Raw genomic sequence first — 13703 nt, forward strand, 5'->3', positions numbered from 1 at the left:
TAAAGTTTAAACAGTAGGTAACAGTTATTGAGTTAAAACAATTGTTATTTCGTTGGCGTACTTGAGCATATAAATTACTCGTCTTTATTGTACTCTCCTATTTCAGGGGCAGGGGATAGTTCGGAAAGCTCTGAAGTATCCAGGGCAGCATACTGTGTCAGAATCAAGCAACAGTGTCCCAAGCATCGTTTACGAGGTCCCATCTGTGGGACGGACGGAAAGACGTACAGCAGCGATTGTGAGCTGGAGAAGGCCAACTGCGATGGGTCTCTGGTCCAGAGAGCATCGAAAGGAAGATGCTTTAGGATATACACACCCAGTACAACAAGTGAGAAACGGGTTAGCGGGTTGGGTTTTTGTTATTAAAGCTGCGTCCTAGTTTGTGTGAATCATTAATATGCAATCAATCGATTGTGATAAAACTGGCCTGGCAGCTCTTATGACAAAGTGATTACACTGGTACTAACTGATGTAATTGAACGCATAATTTTGGTCAATGGTTAATACAATTTAAAAAATCAAATTCAAATACACTCTATAGACCTTTTTTTAAACAGAGAAGAACAAATATATTAAGATTTTTTTTAATTTTTTTTTTATTTGGTGTATGCTATATTAAACCAATATAAAATATGTTTGTTTCATTGATAGCAAATCCTCCAACGCAAAAACCTTGTCGAAGGAGTTGTCCACACCCGTCGCTGACTGGTTCCCGACTCGTATGCGGCACGGACGGTGTTACATATCTCTCAGAATGCCATCTAGAAGTACTGAAATGCCTATTGGGTAACATGGTCCATGTCCTGTACTATGGACCTTGCAGGCGAAGAGCCTATCCCTATCCCTATCCTGCCACTACCACAACTACGACAAGGCCACCTACCACTCTGCTGTCTACGACGCGCCCTACGACAGTTGCTACGACCATCCTCCCAGCCCCGACAGAGAAGCCGATCCCGACAGCAATGTTTCCGGAAATCAATCCAGGTGAGCATTTTAGGGAACAATGATGACGGTGGGGAGTGTAAAAGGAAAGGAAGTATTTCGTAACAAATGACATAATGATAACAGATGAAGAAGAGAGTTTTATGCCAGAAAACTTCAAGGATGTAGGTACTAAATTGTCATATCAACTGTCTTAATTTTGTTTCGTCTCATTTTGGTATTATTTGTTTTCTCTTTTGTTCCTTTTATTTGTTGCCCTTCTAATTATGATGTGCGAATTAAGCACGAACTTAATACTTGTAGGGCAAAAGAAAGGCGTGTAATAACAGGAGGTCATTGTTGTCTTTGGAGTTCACTCGCTCATGGTCTTCTGTCGGAAATGATGATTATACCAGGGTTGATCTCTTCAAGTCGTTGTTGGGCTTATGCTGTTACTTTATAATATTGTTATGTAATCAACCTTACCCCTAAAGTAAATTGATTTTCACATCTCGTTTTCCAAGAAATTACACTACATCTTTGCTTTAACCTTCGTTTAATTCAAAGAAACTTGGGAATGGCATCACGAAATAAACAGCTATCTCATGCATACCTTTTAATCGGGTTACCTGTGATTCTTTGCGGCGAAGATGGCTCTCTACCTGGCAATCACGCCCATCATTTCGGCGTAAAGTATTTTGAAGTTGACGATGTACTTCCTTGGTTAGGACGTCCTTATTTCCCTGGCAAGTAGTGGTCAACATGGTCAACATGGTCAATGATGGAACGGAATAAACATTATGACCATCGCCCTTTTTTCATAGTATCAAATCCAAAGAGGAATGAGGCATACAGTCCAATGCGACCTATTTAATGTTTAACAAATTATAATAAGAAACTAATGATTTATTTTCGTCTTCTCTCTTCAATATTCGATATTTTTTTACATCGAAGAATTGGTTTAGCATTACAACAAACAACGATTGATTATAAACGCATATGCGAATGACTTGTATAGCTTTGATCAACACGTATGATAGGATTCCGCCCCACAAAAATTGCACATAGTTTTAGGAGACAGTTGAATTCCATATTCTTTTCACATAATTAATTTATTAAAAAGTGGAGTCTAGCTATTTGGAAATTGTATTATTTCATAATATAACACTTTGCTACTGTCAATGTCCACGATTCACGAGGGGATGATGATATTTCGTTCATTTAAAATTAGACCTCATTGAAGAAGTATTTTGATGGTTATGCCAGTCAAGACCAAGACAATCACTGATGTGTTCAAATACAGTCTGTGCCGCTACTGGTAAAGATGAATCACGTCTTCTCATCTATCACGGTTCAAGTACGGGACATTTTAAAAAGATGACACACAAAGGAGGTATAAACGAAGACCACATGGCTCTTTCTATGTACCATGAAACCGTAATGAGGGGATGACAAGCTTGTTTACAAGTCTTTATCATCACCTCTCACTTTGCAAAATGCATCATATGATAATCATGATAAAAGAGTATTATTATGCATGTGTTAGAGCGGGTTTCTCTACCGAAGACCTCTGCTCATTCGCGAAAATGACGCTCTTCAGAGGTGTCAAACTAATATTCTTTACAAAATGAATTATGGCATACCTTAGAGGGTCTGGGCGTTTAGGCTAGCTGTAACTTATCCTGTATTCGTCATCATCACAACTAATCCCTCGCCAAATATGATGACGTCAAATCATTTCATGCCCGATGAATATTGGAATAAAAAATCAAATGAGGTAAACAACTACCTGGGAAATCCCTGGTATTTGAGCAAGGCCTATCTAACGATTTATGCCTGGAATCCTTAATATAAGCTTGAAATTGGTGATCAAGATTCCAATATTCTTATAATTATCCGCTTTACATATTAGTAAAGTAACCATTATTAAAAGAGGACATGAGGCAGATAATACTAAGGATTTTTTTTAATTGAAATAAAAACAAAATAAAACGAGTATATTACTGTCAGAACAAACACATTTCTTGATTAAGACGATGCTCCGAAGAAACGGTTGTTCGTCTCTTTAATACGATACCCATCTGATGTTGTTCTATCAAGGGCATACGTTGATTCATCAGTCTCATCATGATAGCATTAGCCATGAATCATCATCCTCCCAAAGGCCACCGGTCTCTGATATTCATCTCGTTGAAAAGCACCGACAGAACATGAAAGGCGTGGCCCGTATCCAACTACGACTGACACTATGGAGTCTAGACAAAAAGGGGCTAGATTTTTCGTTTAGAGCATGTTTTAGTTAGATTTTCCATTACCGCTCTCACCGGCATTAGATGATAACACTATTTTGTGTTGTTATTATGTAAGGAACATGACTGTCAGTAGCTTAGTAAAATATCAAAACTCAAAAGTCACATATACTGATGAGATTCTATGGCTTGTAAATATACTTGGTAGGGAAGTTAATAACCAACACACCTACCGATGATGTACCTGACGTTATCTCGTTTTCCTTTCTATTTCTGTATAATGTTGTATTTCTGAAAAAAAATTAATTTGTAGTTTACCATTAGCCTAATAACACTGTTGGGAGGGGCTACCTATTCCTGGTATACCTTTCGCTCCGCCACTTGATTAATTGCGGCTGTAGACACGGTCGGGTTTCAATGTTATCCGGAGACAGCATTCACTAAGCCCCGTCAATACAGACCGTCTTTTCATAGTCAGTCACCAAAGCTAAATCGAATGGATTGGCTTTCTCACCTTAATCCCGAACACGTTTCATTGATCTGCGCTACATGTAAGAGAGACTTGATGAAAAACCAAACTCCCCTTTCAGGCTTACTCCATACCGTCGTGCAAAAGGGAACTACAAATCTGTTATGAGGAACTTTTGTTGTTCTTCTGAAGTATGACTTTCATATAAGGCACTGAGACATCTCGGGTTGAAATTCCTTTTAAGGATAACATAATAACCTTCACTTCAAATACACAACTGGTGCTACTTTGTTATCAGATCTCGTGGAATTAGTAAGGAGTAATGGTTTTATGAAATTCATTTCGAGGAAAAAGAATAACCGTTACTTAAAACACACACACACACTCCTGTTACCTTTACATTTTATCCGTTCTCTTGTAATGAGTAACGAAAAAGGTCTTATCTCTCCATCGGTCCCCATAAAGTGGTATTGGTTAAGAGACACTTGCCCTCGATTCATTCACGACCATTACGTCTTAGCAAATTGCTCCTGACGTACAGATGATCCTTTTGGCCTCTCTTAAATGAGACAAGCAGACGATGTTCAATTTCTATTACGTCTATGGTTCAATTTACAAATACTACTGCTCCAGACATAATGGCTAAAGATGCTGTCACGCCATAGAATAGATCAAGGCGCCACACCGTATATTTTAACCAAAAATGAAGAGTTGAATCCGGATATACCACAACCAAGAACCATTTCACTAAAAATGTTGTATTCAATCCACATTTTCATCCGTATACTCGACTCTTTCATTAAAAGTTATCATTTTCATCATAAGTTACTATTTTATTTAAATATTTCATGTCTGAATGCAAGCTAAAAACATGTCATTGTGACACATCTACCACCTAGCAAGTCGGGTGGGCGTGTAATCTATAAGTGCGGGGTTGCTCTTTTATAAATGTCACTTAACTTGATGGCTTGTTTTGACTTGATACAGAGCTATATATGTTTATAATATCTGTGAAACAGTTTGTCCATATGAAATCAATATCATTGAAACATTTTTCCATTATATTCATTGTTCTATCAAAACTAAAAAGAAAGAAAAGATAAATCTTCAATCCACCAAGCTGTGAAAAAAGACAACCTGTTAAAATGTGCTCACTGTTCTAACAAAGGAGAACGTGTTTCGCCTGATTATTAACGGTACGAAGAAGAACATCCTCTCTTTAGTCACTTAACTATATCACATTATACGATAAAGGTCATACGAAATTGATGACGGGAAACTTAATTTGAAAACAAGGGCGAAAGTCGTGACGATACTGTCAAGGCATCCTTGTTTCAATTAAGGTGAAGAGAGCACTCTCTAATGATTTCAATTCAAGAAGAATCTTCCCAGGGTCCACCCTTTATAATTCTTCCAGGCATGCCGATAATATGAGGAAATGTTACGTACTTATCCTATTTCCATGGGCACCAAAGCAGGCTTTGAAGCAACACCTCAAGCGCGAAAAGCAAGAAAACCGAGATGACAGATAGCCGTTAAATGGCCTCCTGCCGTCCAAATGCATGCCATGTCCACACACTGATTCATTTAAATGAATCACCTGCTAGATTTCTCATCGTGAAGGCAATTAACAGGTTTCACCAAATCCTCGATCATCGTTTTTTTTTTAAAGCAAGAAAAAATTCCTTTTCCGTATCTCTTCTTTTCCAGTTTTTGTCTCAACAATATTGTTTAAAAGCGTTGTCAGTTAGCCAACCTTACACATTATGTATTGAACAAAGAACTCAAACATTGTAGGACTTTCACGAACAAGTATGCAGTGTGGTTCGCCTCTGATTGGGTTGATCTTCAGCCTGGAGTTGACTTTAAAGGTACTATGTCCCTTTTGCAGCCAACCTCAAATTCTGTAGAACTTTGCAGGAATTATTAATATGTCATGTATATCCTATCTGTGAAATTTAAACATTACCAGTGTCCTCATATTCAAATTATGCAAGGAAACCCGTTAACTTGCTAGACTTCACTGTCAGACACTATTGAGTGACTGACTGGCTTTTTTCTTCTTTGGTAATAACATACATGAAAAGGGTTGTAAAGGGTACATGAGCATTTGTCTACATCAATAACCCATTTCTTGTGATGGCCAAGATTAAACTGATTGAAGCTTTGCGCAGCATAAAACGTATGACCATTCGGTACAATTGTCTGAAAATCAAGACTATTACTTTTGGGCTCTATAGCCCTAAAGTCGATTTGACAACTAACAGTCGTTATTTTCCCACTTGAAGACATTTTCAAGCCCCACCTTTTTTAGGGAAGTTCTAAATTAGTATTATCTTTCAAATGCAGTTGGAATTTAACCTTTTCATTTTTTTGGCCTGCAAATGGGACCTTTAATACATGTACCTTCCTTACTTATAGACTAAAATCCATTGGAAATCATGGACAGAACAATCTGGAAAATCTATCTGGTGATACTATGGTTGTTATACTTTTGTGTCTTTTCCCTTTTTTTAATGATTGTGTCTTTGTCTTATAGCAGTCCAATTTAACATCTCTAATTAGCATAATGATTTTTGTCCTATGAAACCAGGAAACTGTTCCGATATGCCGAATTCCCGATGAAAGATTTCTTCATTCCGTGCAATACTCCTGCTTAGACACAGGTGGTACAGAGTGGCTATAAATTTCCAGATGACCTTAAGCCATTGTTTTACCCCGAATATCTCTATCGATTTTGCTTCTAATTTGAAGCTGATGATCCTTATTCAGATGGTGGTCCCTGCCCGAATGCCTGCCCAGACAACAAGTGGAAACCTGTTTGCGGGACGGACGGAAAGACATACGAGACATTGTGTCACCTACGGTACGAGGCCTGCATGCCAGGAACACCCGACGTATCACTGGCCCACATAGGAGAATGTGCCGGAGATGGTAAGTGGACAACTTATATTTTCGTTTCAGAAGGAAGAAAAAAGCTCCATAACAGTTAATCTAGTCTCTATATCATCAAACCAAAATACGAAAATTGGCGAAAAAAACCGTAAGATATTTCATTACCTTGAAAAGAGTTCGAGGTATATCATTTTATGCCATGTAATGATAGCAAGTACTGTTACCTAGACAATTTTATCGGAAGAGAAAATTATTTTGGTGCAGAGTACAATGCATCATTACTTATCTAGCAATAACTAGTTGAATATTAATTTTAAAGAATCAAATTTTCATTCTTTTATCTTGAATATTTTCGGAAATGTGCGAGAATAAATTGCTCTCCACAAAACCTCCGATTCTGTTTTTTAATCGTTCATGAGCACGTGACTGAAAATCTGAAACTCATCTAATCTCGACTATCTACAAGTGTTGTGAAACGTGACTAAATTAAAGAAAGAAGAAAATATGACGGGCAGGGGGTGAAAAGAGTAGTTAATGTCAAAAGAGGACATGATTCAACCATTTGTGTTTTATCATTCAGATGGTTGCACAGGTGGAAAGCCACATCCTACTACAGTTGGTCGAAACTGTTGGATAAATTAAGAACAAAATGGACGTCTGTTGAACGTTTAGTCACGAGAGCAATCATTATAGGCCCAGGGGTCATCGCATGGTTAAAAAGGGCTGGCACAACCACCCTGGACAACTACCTCAGGACATCTGCGCCTGAGGGAAATAAGCCCGTGGACAACTAACCCCTCCTAGAACAATTGCCAGGCTCATTGTAACCTACTCCCAGACAACTATCTCGTAATTTGAATTTAATACCGCATTGTTTAAAAGATTAAATGAAACGAATTTAGATTACATTACCAAGAGCTTTCCTGGCTGTTGTTTGTTTCTTACACAAAGGCTCACATACTCTCTCTTTCTCTATCTATTTTTTCTCTTACATCGACATCTAGATTGCGCAATTTCATGTGATGGGTTTGGCTACACCCCTTGTTGTGGAACAGACGGCATAACATACTACAACAAGTGCGAGCTAGAAAGATATGCTTGTTTCACCAATACACCCAAAACAAAGCTATACGTAGAGCATCCAGGTGCATGTGTAGCACCTTCACCAGGTAAGAACACACAAGAGATCATGTAATACCAAATAGTCCAACTTCATCTTGCCTAAAGCACAACAGTACCTGTGCAATGCAGAGCTTATCATAAAAAACCTCTTAACATTTTGCATCATTGATAACAAGCCCAACCATCTTAACATTTCAGTAAACAAATAACCACGTCAGTGCAAAACCCAATGCCAATGCATGACCCTCTCCGTACTACTGATTAAAATAGTAAACTTAACCAGGGAGATGCCTTGCCTTAACCCTCCAATCATGAATATAACGTATACGTAGATCCTAACGTAATATCGAGAAAGGCATGTGTAAGATTTTTACAGGAAATCGTAGTAATAGTCCAAACACTCAGTAGGTACCGTGCCAGGGTGACATACGATACGCTATCATAAGGTTCGTTCATATGCATCGGATGATGTCAAGTGCTTTTTCACATTCTCTTAAAATATGGAAGGTCCTTCTTTGATAGCCCTACAGAAGAATTGGAGACACGAAAATGATGCCATGCATGATACGCTCATGGTCGTGCCAATGTAGAGATTTCTAATTTAATGTTCCGTTTTCCCCATATTTTCCAGGATGTCCATCTGCATGTCCTGCGCCTGATGATAATGACGTTTGTGGATCCGATGGAAACACTTACCCATCCCTGTGCCATCTCAACAGACAAGCGTGTTTAGACAGCAGCACTCTCAATATAGATCATCCAGGGGCCTGCGCCATAGCCACCATAGGTAATATTCTTTAATAATCACGGTCATTTTTTAATTAATTTCATATGATCTATTCTTATATTTTAATTGTTTGTTTGGTATCTTGTTACAAAAGCTCTTTAATGAACCGAAACCTTCTTTCAGTTTTCTTCCATCCGTTCTCCATAATTCCACTTAAGTCTCTCTACTTCTGCTTAGGTCGCTCAGCCGGCCTCCTTTCCATATCTTTACCAGGATCATAACCGATCTCCTTCCGTCTATCGGAACACCCCTGTTTCTCTACAATACACACTAATGTTCTTCAAATTCAATTAACAACCGGCACTGCAGTAGTTTAGTATTGAGTTAAAAGAGCAGTTTACGGTAAAGAGTGTTCCTGTTGTTGCAAAAAGACACTGTAAGCTTACCATATCTTGTCGCTTTTCCTTCATACCTAGGGCAGGGTGTGGGGGTATCTGGTTAGCAAAGGACCTGTCTCCACCCAAAGCCTGCCTCATGTTTACGGCATGTGCGGCTTTCATGTTAATCTGTTTCACTCAGGCGCATCAACTTAATATCCTCCCCACCCAAATTGTTGTTTTCGTGGCAATTAAGCAAATTGCGCGCGTACTAATGAAGACTGATGGTGATGCTGTTATATTCCGATATCTTCTGACGTACCGCAGAACGAGGTGTCAGAGAAACCCCAGTGCCTGGTTGCATTAGCACCATTTACACTTAATAAACCATTTAGCTCGTTTAGTTTGTGTAGAGAAAGTAAATGAGGAAATGACCGATTACTTACCCCCTGCTTCCGTTTAAAGGAATAGTGATGACCCATCTGCTGAGGTGAAATGATGGGCACTCTTTGTGGATTAGTACATGTTGAAGTGTGAATGATATTTAAGGACCAGACAGGCTTATCGTTTTGAATAAAACGAAGCATGTTTCAAAACTTGGATTATGGATTTAAATCCATTTGGAATGTTAAATATTAACAGTCTAATAAACATTTTAACAAGGAAAACTTAACCTTGTTTTTTGTGAAAAGCAGCAAATTAATGTATTGCTATGTTGTGGATAACTAGTAATACCATCGTCACACATTAACAGCCGAGTACGACAGGGACATAAAAGGCTTATCAAAATTCTTCTACATTGCACCTGATTTAATGGAATTTTGACATTGGAGGATTAGCAAGGTTGCACTGACAAATGCAGTAAATTCATAGGACCGAGCACGGTTGAATTTTTCACATTGTCAACAGAATTGTGTGCAGCATTTGATATCCCATTGCTCATTCAGTTCCTTCCGGCACTGTGCAGAGTAATTAAAACACGATCACGTGCTGGGAAAAACATGAGTGAAATTAAATGTTGTTGTTGGCTTAGCCTTAAATCAGAATATTCCACCAGGCCATCAAACACACACATACGCACACACGCACACACATATCGCGTGCAATTAACCTACATTGTACAAACAATGTATTGTCTCAGAAAGTATCTTTATAATGATAACATTCCGCCTTAAAGTTTTGGCTGTTACAGTTTTAACACTTTCGTTTACCCTAATAGAATTATGAAATTTTTATGTCACTTCACTTGTTCTTTTTCGATTTTTTCTTTTTTGTACAAGATTTTTTTGGAATTTCAAGTTGCATAATAGGCATGAGTAATATAATTAGTGGTCATAACCACAAATACCTATGAAGACACTTTGAATGACACATGTTTCTAACCACAGGATTCAACTCATGAAATCTGTTCATATAACCCACCAATCCCTAAAATATCCCCTAATATTTTACGGATATGCTACCGATAGCGGCAGATATGAAGTTGTAACACCAAATTATGTATTTTTCTGTCATTTTTTCGCCACTTTTGTTCTATTTTAGATCCATGCAAGCAGAATTGTCCATATCTTTACTCGCCAGTCTGTGGTTCAGATGGGACGACGTACTTGAACCAATGCTTCTTCGATGTGGCAAAGTGTCGATCACCTGGTCTTCTAGGAGTCTCGGGTTCATGCGGACTTAGGATATCATGATCCCCTACTTAAAAGGTATAACTTAATACTTTTTCGTTCGTACCCTACTGAACTTGAAACTGAACGCTGGGTGCGAATTCTGTCAAAAGTAGAAAGAAGATAACAAAATAACAAAAAAAGTAATTACTTTGCTAGAATCGTGTGTTTAGTCATTACCAAAGGTAAAGAAACCAAATGCTAAACATGAAGATACTTTACACTGGACGAATTTTACGAGTTGTATATCATTATCCTTATCATCACTATGCCAATCATCTTGCTCAAAGCAACATATCAAAATCGATTTAGCAACATCATCTTTCTGTATATATAAAGTATGCATCAAATACAAAGGGATGGAAATCAAATTTTGGTGTAGACAGAATATTTGTGACACGTGTCCAGGCACTGATTTATCTGGGGAAATATTTGTCACGGAAGCTGAAAGTGAAAGCCCCTGAAGAAGGCTATTAGGGGTGCAGATTGACAAAGTTCATCATAATTTGATAACAGAACAAAAGGGTGCGCAAACGTCAGGAAGTTACTGAATTTTAAACCTAATTGGACTCATAAATTCGTTTTGTTGTTGATAATAAAGGTATTCCACTGGCCTTGTTATTTAGTACGCGAAGGTGTAGTTGAAAGTGGGTTCAAAACAGTGTTTTAAGGAGGGGGGGGGGGGGGGCAAAGCAAAAACGACAAAACAAACAGAGATGCGTGCTTTTGTAATGGATAATTGAGATAAGCTACATATTACTCATAATTTAGAAATGTTCTACATTTATCAATTATTTTAAACATTGGGATGAAAAATTATGAACAGAATAAAGCTACAACCAAAAATTTGATGTCCATAACATTTGCACAATGCAGTCCTTATCACGTGACCAATGACATTTAGGCAGTGCAAAAGATGTTTGACCGCCTCTGCTTCATGTCAGACTTCATTCCCATGTTGTTTGTTTGGTTATAAAATTATTTAGACACGTCCCAGACTTCCATGGAGTGGATGTCATAATGTTTAGGATAATTCAATTTTGTTATCACTTCATCAAAAAGATGTCTGTCGGGGAAGCCATCAATTCAAGAGATTATAATATCTATGCCATATCGGAGATAAGGCATGATAGATGCTTCCGACAACGGGAATAATCCATCATGGATCAGAGGAAATCCTTTATAATTTTCTTGAGTGGAAAATGTACATTAATTGATATATATTTCATTACAAATTCATGAATCATACCGAAATCCAGATATAAGACTATAATACTTCAGAAAAGACCAGTAGGTTATCTTAGTTTGTTCTAAAGATGGGAGAATACATTCACAGTTTTCATGCCTAAGCGACTTCTTCACATCCTGGCAAAATGGAAATAGAAAATTAATATTGAATAATATTCTTCAAATAAAATGACTATTTCCACCAAGGGGTTCCAGGTTAAAATATTATTAACTAAAGAAGAAATGTATGATCAAATGAAAGCAACATGTCTAAACATTCCAAAACACTTTAGGCAGTACAAACACGTGCACATTGTTTACATTTTCATCTGCCCCCACCCTCTACATGTATCTCATTTTATTTATCCCTGCTTATTGCTTGACACGTTCGACTAGACCTCGGGCGTCCTCCTTAAATTACAAGCCCCCAAACCCGGACGTGCGTCAAAGTTGAGGCTGGATTGTTAACGACCCGTTTCCCTCCCCAGGGACCTTCATGGATCCCCATTAACCACAACAAATCTTCAGATATCACTTAGAATTAATTATCATTGATGTATCCTCCTTTAATGCCTTTAAAGAGCATGTTGGGAATCATGAATTCCTACCGGGGCGCCCTCTAACATTGCGTTGCTTCATGATATGATGATGCGCATGCCCATTATCCTCGTCATATATGTAGTTGAAATACATTTCTGGCATTTGATTCCTAACTTAGTTTGGAAATGTGAGAAAGAATATTAATCCGAGAGTATTTTATTTAACATATTGTTTATGATATTTGTTTTATACTGTTTCTTTATACTAATGTTACTTCCAGTTATAGGTAAACTTTATCATGAATCCAAATTTTTCATTTTTTTGTGGTTTCAATATTTATCAAATTTCCTCCTCTTCCTTCAATTTACTCATCTGCAGGTAGATCCAGGATATATCTTCGTCATATTTATTGAGCAGAAAAACCAAAAAACTGAAGAAAAATGAGAAAAAAATATATAGTAAAGTGAAAGCAGTAAGACAATTAAATATCCTACAGAGGAACTTAGGCCAAAAACGAAGCAGTCTACGCGTTCTTCATTTACGTTTTCATCAGGTAGACGCTTATAAAAGTATTGATACTTTGTTGAACTCAGATTACAATGGATTATATAACAACCAAATCTTAATATAAACACTTCAGTTTCTGGTGCTTAAAGGTAAAGACCAGTTATGGTCATGCGATTGCATTGTGAAAGAAACGTTGTGGAATCGATCAGAAAAGGTTGATCATCTAGCATCTAGCATCTGCAAGGTTCTGGAATCATCAAAATGATAAGAACTTTGGCCCATTCTTCGTAAAGTTACAAGCACTATACACAGAAAGATGTATATGGGACTACCCTATATCTCTCACAGACCATGAGAGAAACAAATTTACCAAATATATGAATTAGTAGGCGGTTTCCCGGCAAATTTGTTATCATCGTGTATTAGTCAAAACATATTCTTTCACATGATTGGTAATGAGAGCTTCCATTTCATTTTTTTGAAATTGGGGCGTTTCCAATACTGGCCTTTACCTTTAAGGAATTTAAGCTTACGGGTTGCCCATATTACCTGTAACAAGTAAAGTATGCAACTAAATACAACGCACATATTTCTAGACTATGTAACAATGGTAGACTAGCTTTTTATTGATTTCTGCCATATGCATCGCCACATTGGGAAGGATGTGGGTCAAATGGTTAGCGTGTTTCTCTTAATACGAGAAATTTCTTCCGAGAACGGTAACATAAAAGCCTGTAGCTTATAAATATAGATTAAAACAATGATTTACTGGGGGCATTCCAAAAAGTATAATTCTGTAGAGATCATGAAATGAAAATGTCTTTCCTGTACCCAAAAGGTACAGTATCCCAAGGGTCGTTAAAACCTAAGACTCCGCACTTCAAATTATTATGTTCCAGAAATACCCAGGGTCTTCCTTTCTCAGAAAGCGGGTTGTAAAAGAAATACCCATTTTCATGCAAATAAACTTTCGGAGTAGTGATTCTTTGAATATTG

At 37.6% G+C, this 13703-nt stretch overlaps 1 protein-coding gene across 2 annotated transcripts in view; it reads left to right on the forward strand.

Moving 5' to 3' along the window:
- Positions 1-12910, forward strand: part of LOC753040 (serine protease inhibitor dipetalogastin) — a 33804-nt gene extending 20894 nt beyond the window's left edge. Inside the window, exons 3-9 of one of the 2 annotated variants that reach the window (XM_001181022.4) lie at positions 107-328; positions 652-987; positions 6397-6576; positions 7542-7706; positions 8291-8446; positions 10306-10472; positions 12579-12910. In XM_001181022.4, coding sequence (XP_001181022.2) covers positions 107-328; positions 652-987; positions 6397-6576; positions 7542-7706; positions 8291-8446; positions 10306-10457 — 1211 coding nt within the window. In that variant the 3' untranslated portion in view covers positions 10458-10472; positions 12579-12910. The remainder of the gene's footprint in view (positions 1-106; positions 329-651; positions 988-6396; positions 6577-7541; positions 7707-8290; positions 8447-10305; positions 10473-12578) is intronic. The other variant, XM_011669933.2, reaches the window with a different exon arrangement.
- Positions 12911-13703: the final 793 nt, after the last annotated feature.

Source organism: Strongylocentrotus purpuratus, unplaced genomic scaffold, assembly GCF_000002235.5.
Source record: "Strongylocentrotus purpuratus isolate Spur 01 unplaced genomic scaffold, Spur_5.0 spur5_scaffold_6, whole genome shotgun sequence".
Classification (NCBI taxonomy): Eukaryota; Metazoa; Echinodermata; class Echinoidea; order Camarodonta; family Strongylocentrotidae; genus Strongylocentrotus; species Strongylocentrotus purpuratus.